Genomic DNA, 18627 nt, shown 5'->3' on the forward strand with positions numbered 1-18627 from the left:
CGCAAAGTTCATGTGGTTTTCGCTGTGGTATCAGGTTGTGCGGTGATCAAATCATGACGGAAGTGAAGGCATCCAGGGGCTCAAAGAGGAACGTTCCAATGAACACCAAAGTCAGCAATGACCAGAGCATGAGATTTGGCAGAGGGTGGAACGAGAGAAAACTGTGCAACCGTGAGGGGGGGAAGTGCATGGGAAGGGTAACAAATATGGGTGAGGGTACGGCTCGGATCAGCCGCCGGGAAGGACGGGGCGTCGTCGTGCAAGCCACGGCGGAGATGGCAAAGTAGCCTTCCGGGTGCGGACAAGTCGGCCCAGACCACTGGGGCCGTCATCTGAAAGACTGCCTTACGCTTAGAGGGGAAGAGGGGAGGGGGTGGGCGTGTTCAGGTGTCATCACTCGTACGCTTCCACAGTATCCCACGTTTTCCGCCCGGACTATTGACTGCCTTGGGTTTGAAGACTATGGTCTCCTGGGGTGACTTTACGGCTAGACCCTGAACCGGGGGACAAGGTCTCAGATGCCCGCGGACAGGTGTCCCGCAGGTATTCGCTTCTCTCGCCGAGGTGCGGTCAACGCCCCAGAATCTGGATCGAGGGGATGATCGGAGCCGGGAAGAGGTCTGAAGTCCGTGTGGATTGGTTCGTCATTCAATTAGTTAAAGTTTGAAAGCCTTTACGAGGAATACTTTCGACTTCGGAAAGCTCACAGCGGGCAAGCAGGCCAAGCAGACATGGCAAGACCGCCAAGGGTGGCTCGCTATTCGTCTCTGGTGTTGGCGGAATGAGAAGCATGTTAACCGAATGCGGCTCAAAAATACTTTCAAGCCTCTTTCCCTCTCTCGCTTTCTCTTTCTCCCGACTACGCCCCATTCTGCGCCTCACCAGATCAGTCGAGGCTGACCAAAGCTCAGAGACACGACTAGCTCCGATTTGGGCTGTGGCGGCTTGCCGACTCCATGTCGGATCGGCCGCTAGGCCTCGAACATCCCTTTCAAGAATGTGTTGGGGCCGGGCATCATCACGTTTCGGGGCATGGCTCTCGCTTGGCACCGCAACGCGAGCCTTGCATTCTTTGGATGTGTAGCTGCACTCTTCCGCTTCGCTGGCGACTTGCCGATGATGGCAACGAAGCCTCTTGGCGCAAGGAAAAGCCGTCGTCAAGAAACGAGAGGAATTGCCGTTGAACCAGAGTTCTGGGAAAACAGATTCCGCTTAGATTTATGATAACCTCAAAGAGAGACCCCGACACGGCAGGCCATAGCTCAACAGGGCTGTGCTGGCTCTTGGTTGCGCCCATCACCTGAAGTTGAAGAATCGAGTGCTATCGATTGATCATCTCACAGAGTCAGGCAATTACGGAAGGCAATGGGAGGCTTGAGTCCTATGGGCCCATGGTCACAGATCATGTCCCCGAGCTCGAAGGCCTCTCTGTGTCGGACTTCCGACTTTGCCAAGTGTTTCTGGTTTCCAGTATGATGCCATGCGACCGGATATGGATAGAATCTCATCAGAGGCACGAAAATTTTCAACAAAACCCTCTCAAGCGCCCTGTCTCTACACGGCTGCCGGGCACACCTTAACGCACCCGGCCTCCGTCAGCTGTCTCCCACTCCCCGATCTTGACCGAAAACGTGTATACTCGCTTGGCAGATTCCGAGGTGTGTCATTTATTCGGCAATGACAATGCAGCATTCCAGAGGTGTGTTGAGGGGGACAACAAGGACGCCGGTTTTGTGTAACCGAGCTTATTATTCACACTGAAGAAATACCCCGTGTACGGATCATCCGCCTTCACGCCTGTTAAACAACGGTTTCCCTCGTTTTCGGCACTTTTCCGCTGGGTCTCCATGGCCTAGACTTTGCCTGTCTAATGAGTCTGGAACGTGGGATTGGGCAGTATCTGATCAACCGTCCTTGCTTACGCATCCGTTGAACGTGTAACGAGGCATATAAAGCATGTGGAATCCGGGACCCTGGCCATTTACAGTTTTGTTCTCAAGTCATTGACTAGGTATTTCTCGTGCATGCGTCCAGGCTTCTGAACCCTCACTTTCAGACTCAAGCCAAGACCACTCTGGATGGTGCGTCCAAATACATATGCAGGCATGTAGGCTTTCGTGTTGACATTTGTCATTGATCAAGTATTTTCAAACCAAATTCGGACCCCATTCACGGTGGTAGTATGTGCTGAGTAATTATGAGCTGATATCCTATGATTCTCCGGATTACCGGAGCTAAGAGGGCAAATTAACTTCAAAGTATCATCGTGTTCACCAAACACGTTAGTATGGGCAACAAGCGAAGAGTCGAAGGCTAAAACGCCATCAGCCGAGCCTGGATGACACCACTCTGTGTCCAGGGTTTATCTATATCCTGATCAGTGAACTTGACGGATTGTAAGCTCGATCCGGAAAACAGTGTGGCACTACTCCTTTGACAGCAGCTGGGCCCCTTGGGCGGTGGACGTCTATCCCTCCCCATATAGACTTTGTCAACTATTAGACCCCAGACCTCCTGCAATCCACCAATCTCATCGAGGCAAGCCTTGATAAAGCTAGCTTCCCGGCTTATGTTCTTCTGTGGGGGGTTCCGTGTTTGACGACTCCGTCAAGTACTTGATGATCACCCCGGCCCTCGATGGCCGTAGCCTCGGGGGTGAAGGTTAAGCTTTCGTGTCTGTCCGATACGATCGTGGAGAATATGCTCGCGCCTCGTCTAGCTCCCTCTCCAACCTTGCCAGATCTATGAACCTGGCCAAGCTCATGACAAGATGAAGTATCTCAAGATTAGCTAGGGAGGTGTTCTAGCCCGGTCTTTCCGTCACCTTCAGATGGTACCGACGCTGTTCAGATTGTAGCCATTTGTCGGGGCAAACGTACATGTACTTTATCAAGCTGCTGAAGGTCATATCCTTATCCATTCACTAGGTAACCTTCAGATCAGTATCTGGTGGTACGGATAATAAGTTTAGTCAAGCCGTAGACGTGCAGTCATTTTCCATTGCCGTGCTCAATTATCAGGCTACCTGACTCAACCGAAATATGCTGCCTGACACCACCCTTCTCAAGACCTTCCAAAGCTGACATATGTGTCCACACTCCAGAATACTCATCAGTCTTGCACAATACCTCAGGTGAGAGACTGGAGGGATGTTAGATTGAAGGTTTAGTCCAGACTACGCAAGGAAGACTACTCATGCGACTTCATTGTATCGTAGACCGTTTTGGGTAACGTTTCAGATATCGGCATATCATATCATCGGTATACATCTTGCAGAAAATCAAAAATGATAGATAACTTGGGTATCTCCAGAGGTCAAGGCTCGGTGAACGACAGCCATGCCGAGTGGATGAAGGCTGAAACTTCTGTTGAATGCTAGAGGGCCTCTAGATAGTAGGCTCTGTCTTTGTGTCCTTCAGCCAGGGCTTTGAAACGTGCTTAGAATGTATCAGTCGACAAACACTGTGGATCTGTGATTGATCATACTTATAGCATCTTCTAGACGACATACTCAATGATCATAAACCCTGTCTTGATATCAATGATTGTAACCAAAAACACTGGTACCAAGCTTCACAAAACAATCACATGACAAACATGGGCACCTCATAGATTATCGCCTCGTGGTCATCAGGGGTACATAGATGCGTTTGTAATCTGCCCAGTTCCCCACGGGATCACGCCGTCAGACTTCGAGCGTTTCGTCTGGTGTAAAGTTTCATTCACCTAGTTCGAAGCTGAACGATCACAATCATCAACTTCCATGTGAGGACTTGACTTTCCTAGTTGGATATTGCGGCTGACACAATTTGACGGGGGCTCCGCTATGCAATCAAGGGTTTTCCATTCGTAGGATCACCCCAAGTAATTATCGAACCGTCTGGTCAGGTTGAAAGCCATTCACGGCCCCATACTAATCACTTAATGTTACCATGTTAGCGGTAGTAGATCTTGCATTCCTTCTCCCACCCGTAATAGGTGAGAATTGCTGGGGAATGGTCAAGGATGGAAATACTGCCTCGAGATTGTCTCACTTTGAAGGATGATGTGTTGTTATTGTAGCAAATTGGGGTCCATTTTTGCGTTCATCCCTTCCCAGCCTGCCGGTAAACGTGCACTGCCCACGCACCCGAGGATTGTCTGAGCCCAGTTGGGGGCTATTGAGCTTGGGAAGTTGCGGTCCTCGGATAGCTGATGTACCCAAGGATTGATCGGAATTGAGACAAATCTCTCATTGTTGGATACCCTACTTTACCAAAGGGATACTGTAGCCGAGCGGCTGGGGAAGTAGCATAGTCATAGAAAGCTGTGAGCAGGGGGGCCGACTGAAAGAAAAGATCTAGCTTTAACGTAAATTTGTTATTGAGTCCATAAACAATGATTCGAAACCCGATTTCCTTGATTGACGAACTTATGTCGTTGTTTGCGTCTTCGGGTAGTCGCCAGTCACCTATTCTCGTGAATGATCCGGATGGATGATGGTTCCACTCGCTCAGGGTAAGTACGGAGTAAGGTAGCCAGCTCCAGAGCAAGACCCTGAACTCCACACGATGAATCCTTGCAACTTGGCGTGCGTATGGAGACGAGATAGGTGGGCCGATGGGATGTCGTAAGAGGAGCGTGACTAGCATATTCCCAGTGACATTCAAGAATTGCTAGGGCAAAAGGGAGGGTCAAAAAGTGAAATAGCTTCCCGCACTAGCAGGCATGGGCCAAGCCTTTTCGAATTATTCGTGAATCCAGAGTGCGCGGTAGTAACGTGACACAGCGGTTTTCAGTCTCAGAGTCTTCGGGTCTTTCTTGAGGGTCTTTTGGACCACTCCGTCATGGGCTACTCCCATGAGACAATATAGTGGCTGTTTCCCTTGATCATGAGTGGGTGGAGGTTGCACCGAGAGACAAGGCCCAGCCACGGGAGGGCAGACAGAGTGAGAATGAAAGTGAGAGGTGAGACTCACTGAGAAATTGAGAGTGAGACTGAAGGTGAGAAATGCCATGTTCCAAAGTACCATGGAGCTTGGGCTCCCACTAGACCCGCTACGGAGACACGTGCAGCTCGTTCCATTCGTCAATCATCTTTAGCGCCTTTGGAAAACTCAGACAGGCCACCGCGGATTGGCTGGCCGAGGAGATTAGTCATCGGCTGGTCCAGAATAAGCGGGTTTGCTGGCCGACGCGGGCTGGCCCTTTTTTTTTCTTGTTCGTTTTTTTTTCTCGGTGCAGCTGTTTGTCACCACCTCCCACCCCCCCGACCGTCCAACCACCAGGGAAAAAAAATCACAGCAGGTTGTTTTTCCAAACCTGCCTCACCGCCCATCGAATGTTTGTCCCCGCGTTCATATCCTCCCGGGATCTTCGGATGGAACAGGCCAACAGTCAACACAATGTCTTCGGAGCAAGATTATCAAGATCTTTTCGGTCCTCAAGCCAAGAGGGCCAAACGTGGTCGAGTAAGTCGATGGGGTCGAACCTTTTTTCTGTGTGATTCCCGTTCCCTGTACCGGGGTCTGGGTGACATGCCAGGAAAAAAAAAAAAAACTTCTTTGGACTTCAGCTAAAATTTTATCTCTTCTCTCTCGACGAAAACTGACCTGTTCCTCGAGCAACAGCTGCAAACCGACAAGTCCGCAAATGCCATTCGAATACGCGATAATCAACGACGTTCACGCGCCCGCCACAAGGAGTTTGTCGACGAGTTGCAGCGCAAGGTCCAGGACTACGAGAAGCGGGGGACCCAGGCCTCGTTGCAGATGCAAAAGGCTGCTCGAGACGTCGCCTTTGAGAACTCACGATTGGCGACCGAAAACACTCGTTTGCGCGCTCTGCTTGTTAGCAAGGGCGTATCGAATGGAGAGGTGGACGCACACTTGCGATCGTTCGATGACGAAGGCAGCAAAGGCTCGCCCACCGCGTCAAACACGACGACACTCGCTCCCATTCTCAACACACCCATTCTCCTCGAACCATCACCGACCCAATTGCCTCCGCTCCAGGAACACTTTGGCAAGGCGAGCTTTTCGTCCGAGACGGAAAACGAGCATCTGGCATCGAAGAGGAAATTTGGAGACTCGCTGCTCCCGCCGGTGCTTACCCTTACTCCAACTCCCGATGTCCAACAATCCTCCCCGCTAGACAGGCTCGCCGTGCTCGCCGACGCTAGTCTTAATCGCTCTTCCCAAACTGGCTCGGCATCCAACACTGTCTCGGAACCATCTAGGAGCCCTCATCCCTATCATCGTCGGAGTGAGACACCTCCCCGTCCCTTGGAATCCCATAAGCAGCTCCCACCGGCTGCCTCGCCGCTAGAAATGTCTTGCAATGCTGCGGCACGTATCATTGCCGATATGCAAGGACAAAGTGACGATCGGGCCACTCGATTGGCTTTGGGCTGCGGCGCTCAGGATGAAGAATGTTTTGTTAGAAACACGTCTGTCTTCCGAATGCTCGATCATCGATGATGAGACCAGCTCCAAACGGTCTACCAGCTCGTGACAGGCCATGGCTCCTGCGTCGATGACCCATGATATCCTGGGTGCTACCTGTACAACTCTACTCAGTTATTTTCGTCGCTGGTATGGATATCCCACGCAACAACAACGCGTGTGGCTATCTGAAGACGCACCAAGGGTTCTTTTTGCACCCCAAAACCGCCAGTTCATCACTTCGGAAGCTGATGGCAACGGTTGAGTGCGACTAGTGAAAACCTGTTCCTTAATAAGTGTTATCATCGACAAGCTTGTCAGGTCGACCTGATGCGTGCGCTCGCTTCTGGTGCGGAGGTATTGCCAACCACAGAGATCGAGGATAGGCCGCCCAAGCTGAGGGCAGTCTCACTAGCCATACGGCAGATTGACGGATCGTGTTTGAGGTCGACCACCTCCGCCACTCTCCGGCAGACATGCTTGGCTCAGATTGCGACCCTCAGTTTTCTCTGCCTCTAAGCGTCCGCATGCTGTCCAAGCCGTATACCAGTCGAATATCGATCAGCTGTATCGTTTACTGTGGAGAGTGATCGAATTTGAGGAAGCTTGCGGTGTGCGTCATCCTGTGATCGCTCCGGGAGCGCTCAGGAAGTGGCCGTCGATTTTCAACCGTTGCATTTCGGTGATGTCCCTGCTCGAGTCATCAGAGACTCCGCGCTGAAGGAGTCCGTGGACTATCGCTGGGTCACTGCACGAATACGCCTGGTTCGACTTGGGCGAGTGCACGAAGCTTGAATAATTTCAATGGTGAAAGATCCATTCAAGAGCGATACCATTCGAGCAATTGTTACCTAGCTGTCACATACATGTAATGTTATAATGTAAAAGGCCACGAAGCCATGCCCTCACCACTGCCTAAGCTGAGTTGCGTACTTGCGATTCCTCACAACTACATATCTGTGTGTGCATATGCCTAGCATTCCCCTTTCTGTTCTCGTCCAGTCCATGACTTCTACTCCCAGCTTGCTCGATCTACATTCGCTACTGCTTACTAGTCTGTCAGTCTGCTTCAGCATCCACTTTTCAGATGATGCGAATATATTAGATTTCTTTACACATCGAGATAGCATCATGTCGTTCAGTCAAGTTTCTTATTTACTCAGTCTCGAGGATATCATCCCTAGGAACTTCAAGACACGGGCTCTCCCCAGACATTTCACCAATACTTGGCAACACGAGTCCGTCCTATTCGGCAGGCTCGATAGACTGCACAAATCGAAATAAATCCGTTGGATCATAATCAGCTTTAATCCACTCCAACCGCCTCAAATTACTCCCCCAATACAAACGCACAGCATCGCTCGCACTAATCTGTGAATCAGGATAATTTGCATACATCCCCCACTGATCGCTACCCAGCCCATTGGTGATACTCTGCCTTAACCCCTGGAGTAGCGCGAATCCATCTGAAGGGTACGTCTGGCTCGTCGAGACGCCGTCCTTGAGCTGGAAAAGGAGCATCTTGTCGCGGTGGACGTAGGCGGTATCGTTGGTCTTGGGCCGCGCCACGGCCGAGTTTGAACCCCCATGGAAATTCATGTGCATGTACCAGGTCCGGGACGCGGTGAGACCACTCTTTGCAATGGTGTCGACGAGAGATTGGAAGGCTGTTTTTGTGAGGGCGGGGGTTGTGAGGCTTGATGCGTACGAGTTGTCGTGCTGTTTCATCGTGTCAGTGAATTTCCTCCCTTTTCCAGCTTCGTTAGGGTAGTATGGGAGGAAGGCTTTCGTTACCTCGTTGTACGTTGCCGTCGTCACGTCAATGTCCGTCACACCCGCATAGTGCTTGATGAAGTCAATCCATCCCACAGTCTTGGAACTAGACACCTTGGCGCCAATTTTCGCAAGCAAAGGTTGCACTGCCGCGCGAAAGCCAGCATCATCACCAAGATACGCGCCATTTATATAGCTCCCGTCATTGTTAAACGTCGTCGACATCGTCAGCTCGGCCGGCATAGTCTTTGCGAATTCCTGCGTATCGACCAGAACCTGTGGCAGCTTCGCCGTGTCCCAGACAAGATCGATGTCAAAATACGTCACCTTCTCGGGCGCGGCAAAGGTATCGAACTCGAGTTCTGCCACGATGACCATGGAGGAACCCGCGCCGCGGATGGACCAGAAGAGGTTAGGTCGTTCGGTCGCCGAACAGCGCGTGATTGTCCCATTGGCGAGGATGACTGTTGCAGCTTTGATCCAGTCTGTGGCGAGGCCGTAGGTATGGGAGACCATGCCGTGGCCGCCGTGCAAGGCGTGGCCGCCGACGCCGACACTGGGATACGCGTAAGTAAAGCCACGATGAAGCTGCATGAATGAACGAGTCCAAGACTCAACAATCAACTGAATAAACACTCACGCTGGGCATGTTCCATGAGATATCGCTCTCTTGCCCTGCTTATACAGCTCCGTCGCAACATGCCCTAACCGCGCACCAGCCTGGACCTTGGCTGTTCCATCGCTCGCAACTGTCACGCTGTACATGCGATCCAGATTAATCACAAGATGTCCATCTTCGCCGCCGTACCCGGCCGAGATGTAGCTGTGTCCGCCGCTCTTTGCACTGACGCTGATGCTATTCTTGGAGCCGCATGTTACAGCGGAAGCGATCTGGGCGTTTGTGGTCGGGACGGCGACGAGAAGGGGCTTGACGGGGACTCGGAGGTTGTATGGCGTCGGAGCTAAGGATGCGATGGGTACGGAAGCGGTGCGGAGGCAGCCTGCAAGGTCGTCGAGGGGGGCGCTGAGGGCGAGGGTTGCCTGAGCTAGGAGAGCTATTACGAGATGCATTTTGGCGAGTTATCGATTCTTATTACTCGCGTTGGATGTCTTCATGGATCAAGTCATTCGGGGGAACTTGTTTACTTATGAACTCTCCAAGGAGGCTCTACATCACGCCAGAGTCTTGGCAAATCTGATCATGCCCTCATTTTCTCATACAACCTGCGCCGAGTCTTCCTTCCGACCTGGGATTTTAATCCTGTGAGTAGCTGGATTGCCTCAATTTATGATTCTCCTTCGGTGGTCGCAGCCGACTGGGCGAATACGCACACCTGGTCTGGGGGTTCCTGTCGTTTCCCCAGTGTGGCTGCATAGCATTCTCACCCCGTCCCTGCGAGAACCTGCAGGTCGGATGCGGTGCATATCAGCTCGTGTATGCGCGCCTCAGCCCATGAGATTTCGCTCATGTAAAAGTTAGTAGCGATCGTTGAAGGACATTCTGCAACTCATCCAAGTGACTGCTTGAGAGCCTTAGCTGAAGCAAAGCAATATTGTCTGGCCATGATCTTGCCGACAAGATTGATTTACGACACGGTACACGTATGCAGGTTCTAAAATAAACCCCTTAGAAATTGATCAAGTCTAAGCTCAGGGTTGAGAAGGAACAACTTTTACCCTTAATGTTAGAGACTTTCCTACGAAACCTGTGCCCGAGCAGGGCACTGTTAGTCCTAAATTTCATCCGAGGTGCCTTAACTAAGTATAAATTTCTAACTTCGACTTCAACTATCTCAATATCACTTCACTTGGATCTCCAGACTTTTACATGCTCCAGATTGCGGCAGGCTGGATGCATCTGCAATGCATAGCCTCACTACAAGCGCCAATGGCCTCCAAAATGCAAACCAACAAGTCCCAGGCTTCTCATCAGGCTGACTGACTGGTGGACAGTCGACCTCCAGAGGAACATTTTTCAAACGTTTCAAGACTTTGCATGTCCCCCATAGGATTGGCGATCAATCAACACTTAATTGTGGTGTATCACAAGTACCGGCCATCGATGCCCAGTATGAGTTCACCATGTTCGCCAATTCCACCTCCACGAGCGGCTTACATACCAAGCAACAACACCGGTAGAGCCCATGATGAAGAAGCTGGGAGCGACTCCGTACGCCTTCAAGATTATAACCAACCCTCATCGTCTACTCATCAACTCAAAACAAACACGAGCTATCCCATGTCTTTGCAATCCCGTGTCTCAATTTTTCTCAACCAACAAGTTGTTACAGTAGACGTGTCAGGACACAAAACCACCATCCAACTGCCGTGGTTCAAGGCTTCATTAACGCAAGGGACCGAGTTAGTCATGAGCTTCCATTAATTGAACATCGCCTACACCCCGCAGAGTCCGTACCAGGAGTTGCCGAGCAGCGACAGTCCCCCACTGGAACCTCTGACCACCCAGCCAGGACAAAAGAGTCGCCAGAGACTTCCCATATAGCAGTGCCTTCTTCAGTCACTGAAGGACTTGCCGGTCTCAAGAAAAGAGGCGGTCGATCGAAAACTACGAGAAAGGTACCCGGTCCGCCACGTCCAGTCGTGCAACGTAGGAACGAAATAAATGAAGTTCTTAAGCCACTTTTCTCCAGCGCCCCGTTCATTCTGATCTGCGAGGGAAATGAACAGGATGCCTTGATCTCTCCGGTCAGATTACCAAATGAATTGGATTTAGTCAGCTTGTGGGCTACTCTGTCTGGAGTTGCGCGGCAGCGTGCTTGGGGATGGAAACGACTGCTAGGCCCCGAGAGACTTGAGCTAGTCAATGTAAGTGGATGTCTTATAGTTTTGGATATGGAACCACCAAATCCAAGTTGCGATCCAGATTGTTGCTGACTTTGAAATCCGAAGCTGAGAATCGTCGACCGGCACGCTCGTAGACCAGGTGCATTCCGGGGACAGTTCCAGATCGTCAACATTGCCAAGAGAATCGAGGAGCTCGAACAGATAATCAGCAAGTATGATTATTACATGACTGAGCCATCGAATCCCGACGCGAGCGAGTACTGTTGCTACCATGACCTAGAATTAGACAGTGTCATGCATGGCCCCAAGATCTGCGAAGGGGAATGCGGAGATGACTACACAGGACCCAAACACAGCTGTTGCGATATTCAAACGCATGTGGACAGGTTGACAGAGCTTTCAAAGCTCAAGATGGCCTCAGCCTGGCACATGATCCTGGCCTATCCAGAGCTAGCCGCGGGAAATGATTTGCTTTACGATAAATGGATCTATTCCTCCAAGTGAGCAGGTTTTTGTTGTCTTTGCTGTCATGTGATGATAGACCTTACTTGCTGACAACTTCTCCAGAGACGTCATACCACCTATGAAATCTGCCCTGTTCTGGGCAGTGGCAGAAATTGAGTTCATCGGCTTCCGCATCGTGGAATGGCCCTACATCAGCTTAAGCACACTATCTATGACTGTTACGGTAGGAAGCACAGTGGTTTTCGGGCTATTTGCCATCCTTTCCCAAGCCATATATCGTGACTGGGGAGTCGCTTATACGGCAGGTGCCTCTTTCGTCGCCTTGGCTGGGGTGTTGACTACCTGGATCGCTTGGACATCGACAGGGTGATACCGTCTTTACGACCGCCTCAATCTCGAAGTCGTCTATGCCTATTGTCTCTGTCTGATGCTACGGAGGGTATATGATTGGAGGTGGTTCTTGTGTTAATGTGGGTTCAATGTCGGTCATGTCTCTTGAGTTAGTGAAGCACAAATCGAGAAGGGCACACTAGAAAGTGGAAGCTTTGGTTCGCCCTCCTCGGTAAGGAAGAGAGAGCCTGGGTGAATAAGCCTTTCAGGTTTTCATTTTCCATAACCAGCAATGCTCCTTCTATTTGTGTCCAAGTGCTAGTAGACGCACGTAACAATCTTTCGGCTTATACGTCAAACCTTCCCTGGCACCATAGCCAGACAACTCTCTCGGGCACGGAAGAAGCTGAAAGTTCCACACAATCTGCGCCAGAATGATTCTCAACTCCAAGTACGCCAGCCTTCTCCCGAAGCAGCCGCGAGTTCCCAGCCCAAAGGCCAGTTGGGGCCCTGCCTGTTGGTCAAACTCCAAATCACCGGGGACGCTAGATGACTTGACGAGCCATCTCTCCGGCTTGAACTGCCCAATATCATCGTCATCCCACGCCCGGGCCTTCGCACCTTGGCTGCTCTGACTGCGATTTGATTCTTCGACGTCGAATGCCGGCTTCATCATGCTGTGGCCCTTATTCAAGCACATGACCACCGTTCCCTTGGGGATGTGGTGCCCTAGCAGCTCAGTGTCACAAGTTGCTTCACGGTCAACTAGTGGCGTTGCGCCGCCGCATCGCAGGATTTCTTCCACTGCAGCATCAAGGTATGGGACTTTTGTGTTCCCTGCAATCTCCTTGACCGTCGGACTGCGTTTCTCGACGACGGCATCAGCAAAGGTAGCTCGTAGAGCTTCGCGCAAGTCGGTCTGCTTCTGGGGGTTATCCGCGAGGAGTTTGATGCCCCAACACATGGTGGTGCTGGTTGTATCGTGGCCTGCAACGACTACTCCAAAGATCTGGCACATGTGTTAGTTGACGGATTGGAGCTTGCCTGCAGGTAGTCCGGCACCTACCTCGTCAATCATAAACTCGGAAAAAAAGTCCGGAGCCCTGCCCTCGCTCTCTGCAAGCTTCTTTTCTCGAAGGACGACAAGCTCAACGGCAGAGAGGACCTTGGACTCCTCGTCGCCAACTTCCTGTAACCTCTTCAACGCCTTATAAATCTCCTCTCGCACGTATGTTCTCTTGACATGGAAGACGCGACGTAGCGACGGGAGTCTCTCGACAAACCACCACTTTATTCTCGGAATCGGTGAGCCTTGAAGGTATTCGATCGAGTTCGCTACGCCGAGCGTCGCCTGGATCTTTTCGTCGCAATCTCCCGTTGGAAATACCAAGGCCTCATCGCTGTTGGGACTCGAACCCCGTAGGCACTTGATATCCTCCGCACCTAACCCCTTGACGAGGTCCGTCGTCGGGCGTAGCGCGCTGCTAGGGAAGCTGCCGCCAAACGTAAACGTCATGACGGCGTCCAGAGAACCGTAGTAGATATCCAACTCCGCGGAAAATGGTCGACCCTCTGCGATCCGCGCCTTATCGTCCCACAGCTGAATGAGTCTCGAGACCCCTGCATAAACCGTCGGTGCCGCTACTTCGTTGAGGAACTGCGGCGACATGAGGTCCTGGAGAAGCCTGCGGTGCCTCTTCCACTCGTCGCCGGTCTTGAGGTGAATGTGGTGGTTGCGTCCTGCACCCTCGAGGAGGTCGGCATCGAGAGACGATCGGTCAAAGTCCTTTCGCCGCATGAGGATGTCCTGGGCTTCCCGGAAGTCGGAGAGGATCAACAACGGCTTGCCGAGGGGACGGACGAAGACCTGGAAGAGTGGCGATTTGAACTTGTCCGCCTGCTCGTTGACCCAGGCATTGAACTCGCCGGTGCGCTTGATTCCATCGAGAACGGAGGGGATATCTCCCAGTATGCGCTTCGTCGCTTCCGCATTGTAGGGGATTCCGGCGATCGGCTTAGGCAGAGCCCAGTTGTACAACAGATAGAGGAGAACTCCTGCTACAGCAAGGACGGCAACATGCAATGCGGAGGGGGAGAATGATATTGTAGTAGCATGTTCGTCGCCCAGAGTCCGCCCAGGTAGTGCGGTGCCCAACATCGTGGGCGGATGTGGGAGGTTGTCGTAACGCAAGCCCAGGGACACAGGTGCAATGACGTAGGCACTCTCACTTCACACCTGAGTGAATGCAAATGATCCAGCTGGCTACACTACCTTTATAGAATCAAAGCTTCCGTGCAAGGAAGATAGTAATAGCGGGTTCGGGATGGATCCTCGGCCGTGACCCTCTGGTAGTGTAGGTGTTCCCCGAACTACGTTCACAGTTCTGAAGCCCCCCAACGATGAACCAGGTGCCTGGAACACGGTAGATGGCCATCACCGATTGCGGCAGATTACTCCACCAGGGCAGAAGGGCAAATATAACGGATAGAGTATCATCAAATTGGGCCCCTGGCGAACGTCTTTCCCGACACGGCAACCGACTCGCGGGCGGGTTGGGTGACGGGTCGAGAGATTCAATGCCGGGTAAGGATGACCCCCGTAAGAACCATCGCGGTTCCCCGCAGGGTTTACACTGGCACAAGCTCTATCGTCCAGTTGACGGGGCGCCAAAGCATGCTGAGGCACGCGAGCCTCGGGAACTTTGGCGTGGTCTTAGCGTGCTATGGCGTGCCACGTTCCTTTGACGATTTGGGTTGCCTGGATAATGGATTAGCAGCAATTGACAGGCCTTTGTCTGGTCAGAGATTGCTCCAAGAGGCGTCGCGCTCATGGCTAATTTACAGATATGAGGCTGAAATGCCAAGGGAAAAGCGGCTCGAGGCAATCTTTGGCACTGTTTGGTTGGACGACCGTGGATGGATTCGGATAATAGCCTGGCACGCCTGGGTAACCACAAGCGATTCACATTCGAATACCTAGCAACCGGGGGCTGAACTCGCCTGAGCCCCGCGATAGCTTTAGCGATACCAGCTGCTCCACCACATGGATGTCTTAGATTGTCTTTGTATCGATGGATTGACGAACCAGAAAAAGCAAAGTGGCGGTCAGCGAGGAATGGGATGAGAAATGATGGATGATTGACCTCAGGTACAACCGGGACTCCGGGAGTCGTCTCAACTTTGTGCGCACAGATATTCGAGATGCGGCACAACTCCCTCCAGTGACAAACAGTCAAGGAAACATCTTCAACCACATCAAAACGTCAAAAGAGAAATCCTTGGTGGATTTTAACCACTGTAACTCCCCGAGGTGGGCTCGAACCACCAACCTCCAGATTAACAGTCTGACGCGCTAGCCAATTGTGCTATCGGGGATAAGCTCAAAGTGAACTAGAAGGATGTTGTTGACGTCAGCAGCCAGTGAGCAATACTATCAAAGTGCAGTTCTAGTTGGGTGGGGGGTTTGGTGGGTTTCCACCGTTGAAGTGGGACAATTTGGTGTCTGACGACGAGGGCCACGAGCACTAGCGTTTCAAGAAAGCTGGAGTGGAGAGGTGTTTGATTGTTGGGGACAATGAGAAGTGTTGCAATTGCCGGTTTAGAGCTTTAGTTCATTCGGCCATGCCTAGAGTAATTAACAGTGCTGTGAGTACAGGTAGGTTGAGAATGGACCGGGATGGTAAAACCGTTCATCAGCACACTAGACTGTAAGATATCAGATTACAGTATCAGTTGTCATGTTTGCTCTTCTTGGAGTGAGTATGGTTTCCTCGGCGATAACTTTGCAGAGTCCTGATAACCTTTTGACCATAACCAACGACAATCAACGCGCGATAAGTTGCCGGTGGCTTCCTGACTCTGCGGTCATTGTTGTGGAAGACCCAATGACAGAAACTGCTATGTCCTGCCTGCACGAGCCAAGAAACCGTAGTCGATTGGCAGATTGCACCACACTCGCTTCAACAGTTTAAGAGCTCTCCCCGCTGGCACTCATGAAATCTTTCCTCTCGACCTGCGCATCCCAGATTGACACGTTAGCAAACATCCGAGATGAAGTCCTCGCTTCGAATCGAGAGTCAAGGTTGAGATACCTTGAGTGCTTTCTGAACACCGTTCTCGTCTCCCGTGCGAAAATCGCGGCCTTATTTGCTTACCAAGTTTTCGTTGAAGAGAGTTCATACAGATTGGGCATGGGCAAGGAACACGGAATCTTCGATTGCATCTCAATGCCGCAATGGTTCCCCCCGCATTTCCCTGGAGTACCAGCTTTCGCCCGCCAAGTGTCGTCCCCCACACTCCCCAGGACCCCGCAAGTCAAGACGATGGCATTTCAACAACGCCCGTCAGCAATGCCAGACACTGGACAGGAGCTACTTTAGTAGCAACCTGTGCCTGGTTGACTGATTTCAGATTCTAGCTGACATGTTGTTTTGCGAATGTTATAAGATTGGGACAATGGTCGGTTGCTCAAAGCCACTCTCGACCGGAGTGAAGGTAGATAGACTGGAATTAACCTGAGGCTGGCAAATCGCAGGACGAATATAGCTGACTTGTCTCTCTTCTTTCAGAGGACATGGATCTCCGGAACAACATACGCAATGTGTGGAATCTGCGGAGTATCGAACGTGCGGACCTTTGGTTGCTGAAGGCACCGGTCGGCTCCCGGCAATCTCAACCACCGACAGTTCGGAAAAGCCGAAAAACAAGACCTACCACATTACGCATGCTCTTGTCGTCCTTGTAACAGTGTTCGCTCAACCTTTGACTTATCACCTAGATCGCCAAGCATAGTTTCCAAGATTCATAAGCAAGCATCACTTTCAGCAAAGGAACATGCTCAAACCACAAGCCAACTCGACTCGAGACGTCGTCTCTTTAGACGGCATCTGGAACTTTGCCATTGCATCATCGCCCGACATTGACGCAGATGCACCATGGGATAATCTCTTGCCACCAAAGCTCCAAGTACCTGTACCTGCCAGCTACAACGATGTTTTTGCCGATGAGAAGATACGCAGTCACGTTGGTTGGGTCTACTATCAGCGCCAAGTCACGATACCTCACGGGTGGTCGCCCACGGATCAGAGATATTTCTTGCGATTTGATGCAGCAACACACCGCGGACGTGTCTACGCCAATGACAAGCTGGTCGCTGATCATGCTGGCGGATACACCCCCTTCGAGGCAGACATCACCGGCTTCATCAAGCCCGGCGAGAGATTCCGCCTTACTGTGGCCGTGAGCAACGAGCTAAGCTGGGAGACGATTCCTCCCGGCAAGATTGAGGCCCTCGCCAACGGCAAGCGAAAACAGAACTATCAGCATGACTTCTTCAACTATTCTGGGCTTGCACGATCCGTGTACTTGTGTTCGAAGCCTGCCGTGTCCATCAGCGATATCACTGTCGTAACGGACGTCTCTGAGTCGGGAGCAGGCAAAGTTCAGTATCAAGTTCAGACTTCGCAGCCAGTGGGAGACGACAAGGTCAAGATCTCTGTCCTTGACGAGGGGGGGTTGACTGTGGCTCAGGCGAATGGGACGCAAGATGAACTGACAATCAACTCGGCGCATCTATGGCAACCTGGCGCGGCTTATCTGTATCAACTGCGTGTAGAGATACTATCAGAATCTGACAAAGACGATGTTCTCGACACCTACGAACTCCCCTTCGGCATCCGCACAATCTCAGTCAAAGGCAACCAGTTTCTCGTCAATGGCAAGCCCTTCTACTTTACGGGCTTTGGCAAGCACGAAGACTCGCCAATCCGCGGCAAGGGTTTCGATCCGGCGTATATGATTCACGACTTCCACCTCATGCGCTGGATGGGAGCCAACTCCTTCCGTACAGCTCACTACCCGTACGCTGAAGAAGTTCTCGACTACGCCGATCGACATGGCATCGTCGTCATCAACGAGACCCCGGCGGTGGGAATCAACCTCGGCATCATCGCTGGTGTCTTCGGGCTCAAGGCGCCTTCAACGTTTGCTCCCGACGCATGTAATGAGAAGACGCAGGTGGCGCATGATCAAGCTATCAGAGAGCTCGTGGCGCGGGATAAGAACCATCCGTCGGTGGTGATGTGGACGGTCACCAACGAGCCTGCGTCTGCGGAGCCCGGTGCGAGGGAGTACCTAGAGCCGCTGGTCTCGTTGACCCGCGAGCTGGACCCGACTAGACCAGTGTGTTTCGCAAACATGGGTTTTGCTACGTTCGAGAAGGACCTCGTGACAGACTTGTTCGACGTCATCTGCTTGAACCGCTATTATGGATGGTACTCCCAGACAGGCGATCTAGAAGAGGCTGAGAAGGTTCTGGAGAAGGACTTGCTTGGATGGCAGGCCAAGTACGGCAAGCCCATGATCATGACAGAGTACGGCGCGGAAGCTGTGGCGGGGCTACACGCCGTATGTGACGTTCCATGGAGCGAGGAGTACCAAGGGAAGTTCTTGGAAATGTTTCACCGAGTATTTGATCGGATCGATAGTGTAGTTGGAGAGCACGTTTGGAACTTTGCGGATTTCCAGACGACTTCGAGTATCACCCGCGTGGACGGAAACAAGAAGGGTGTCTTCACGCGGGACAGAAAGCCAAAGGGCTCTGTGCAGGTTTTGAAGGCTAGGTGGACGGCTATGCAGGCGAGGGATGTATGAATAAGTTCATGGAAGTATCAATAGACTTGGAAGCATTTCCCATCTTATAATAGTAACCGAAAGAGTGTACGAGTGTACGAGTAACAATCATGCTAGCTGGTCCGTTCGAAGTCCGCTTCGGCGCAGCCTCCGTCAGCCCCACACGGAGCCGAGGTACAAACTTGCGGCCGGGGTGACTAAC

The 18627-nt window shown here is 51.8% G+C and overlaps 6 protein-coding genes and 1 non-coding gene across 7 annotated transcripts; 4 read left to right on the top strand and 3 right to left on the bottom strand.

Moving 5' to 3' along the window:
* Positions 1-5384: 5384 nt before the first annotated feature.
* On the top strand, positions 5385-6458 carry BDP55DRAFT_556426 (uncharacterized protein; the record flags this gene model as incomplete). The annotated part of the gene is made up of 2 exons (XM_060569591.1): positions 5385-5450; positions 5604-6458. 2 exons carry the CDS (start codon positions 5385-5387, stop codon positions 6456-6458), a joined length of 921 nt encoding a protein of 306 aa, XP_060427395.1.
* Positions 6459-7667: 1209 nt separating this feature from the next.
* Positions 7668-9266, bottom strand: BDP55DRAFT_556547 (uncharacterized protein; the record flags this gene model as incomplete). The annotated part of the gene is made up of 3 exons (XM_060569604.1): positions 7668-8141; positions 8217-8751; positions 8836-9266. The coding sequence occupies 3 exons, from the start codon at positions 9264-9266 to the stop codon at positions 7668-7670; spliced, it is 1440 nt and encodes a 479-aa protein (XP_060427396.1).
* Positions 9267-10074: 808 nt separating this feature from the next.
* BDP55DRAFT_717261 (uncharacterized protein) lies at positions 10075-11835 on the top strand (the record flags this gene model as incomplete). Its single annotated transcript, XM_060578370.1, has 4 exons — positions 10075-10330; positions 10487-11021; positions 11106-11500; positions 11568-11835. The coding sequence occupies exons 1-4, from the start codon at positions 10278-10280 to the stop codon at positions 11833-11835; spliced, it is 1251 nt and encodes a 416-aa protein (XP_060427397.1). The 5' UTR covers positions 10075-10277.
* A 261-nt stretch (positions 11836-12096) lies between these two features.
* Positions 12097-13953, bottom strand: BDP55DRAFT_556551 (cytochrome P450; the record flags this gene model as incomplete). Its single annotated transcript, XM_060569605.1, has 2 exons — positions 12097-12804; positions 12862-13953. 2 exons carry the CDS (start codon positions 13951-13953, stop codon positions 12097-12099), a joined length of 1800 nt encoding a protein of 599 aa, XP_060427398.1.
* A 134-nt stretch (positions 13954-14087) lies between these two features.
* Positions 14088-14661, top strand: BDP55DRAFT_223576 (uncharacterized protein). The gene has a single exon (XM_060566095.1). The coding sequence runs from the start codon at positions 14223-14225 to the stop codon at positions 14538-14540; it is 318 nt and encodes a 105-aa protein (XP_060427399.1). The 5' UTR covers positions 14088-14222; the 3' UTR covers positions 14541-14661.
* A 435-nt stretch (positions 14662-15096) lies between these two features.
* BDP55DRAFT_t228 lies at positions 15097-15170 on the bottom strand. Its single transcript has one exon. It is a non-coding gene; the product is annotated as a tRNA-Asn (tRNA).
* Positions 15171-16413: 1243 nt separating this feature from the next.
* On the top strand, positions 16414-18509 carry BDP55DRAFT_223593 (glycoside hydrolase superfamily). The gene has a single exon (XM_060566096.1). It carries the CDS (start codon positions 16629-16631, stop codon positions 18444-18446), a length of 1818 nt encoding a protein of 605 aa, XP_060427400.1. The 5' UTR covers positions 16414-16628; the 3' UTR covers positions 18447-18509.
* The last annotated feature ends 118 nt before the right edge of the window (positions 18510-18627 follow it).

The sequence above is a fragment of the Colletotrichum godetiae genome (genome assembly GCF_030913485.1).
Source record: "Colletotrichum godetiae strain CBS 193.32 chromosome Unknown BDP55scaffold_31, whole genome shotgun sequence".
NCBI lineage: Eukaryota > Fungi > Ascomycota > Sordariomycetes > Glomerellales > Glomerellaceae > Colletotrichum > Colletotrichum godetiae.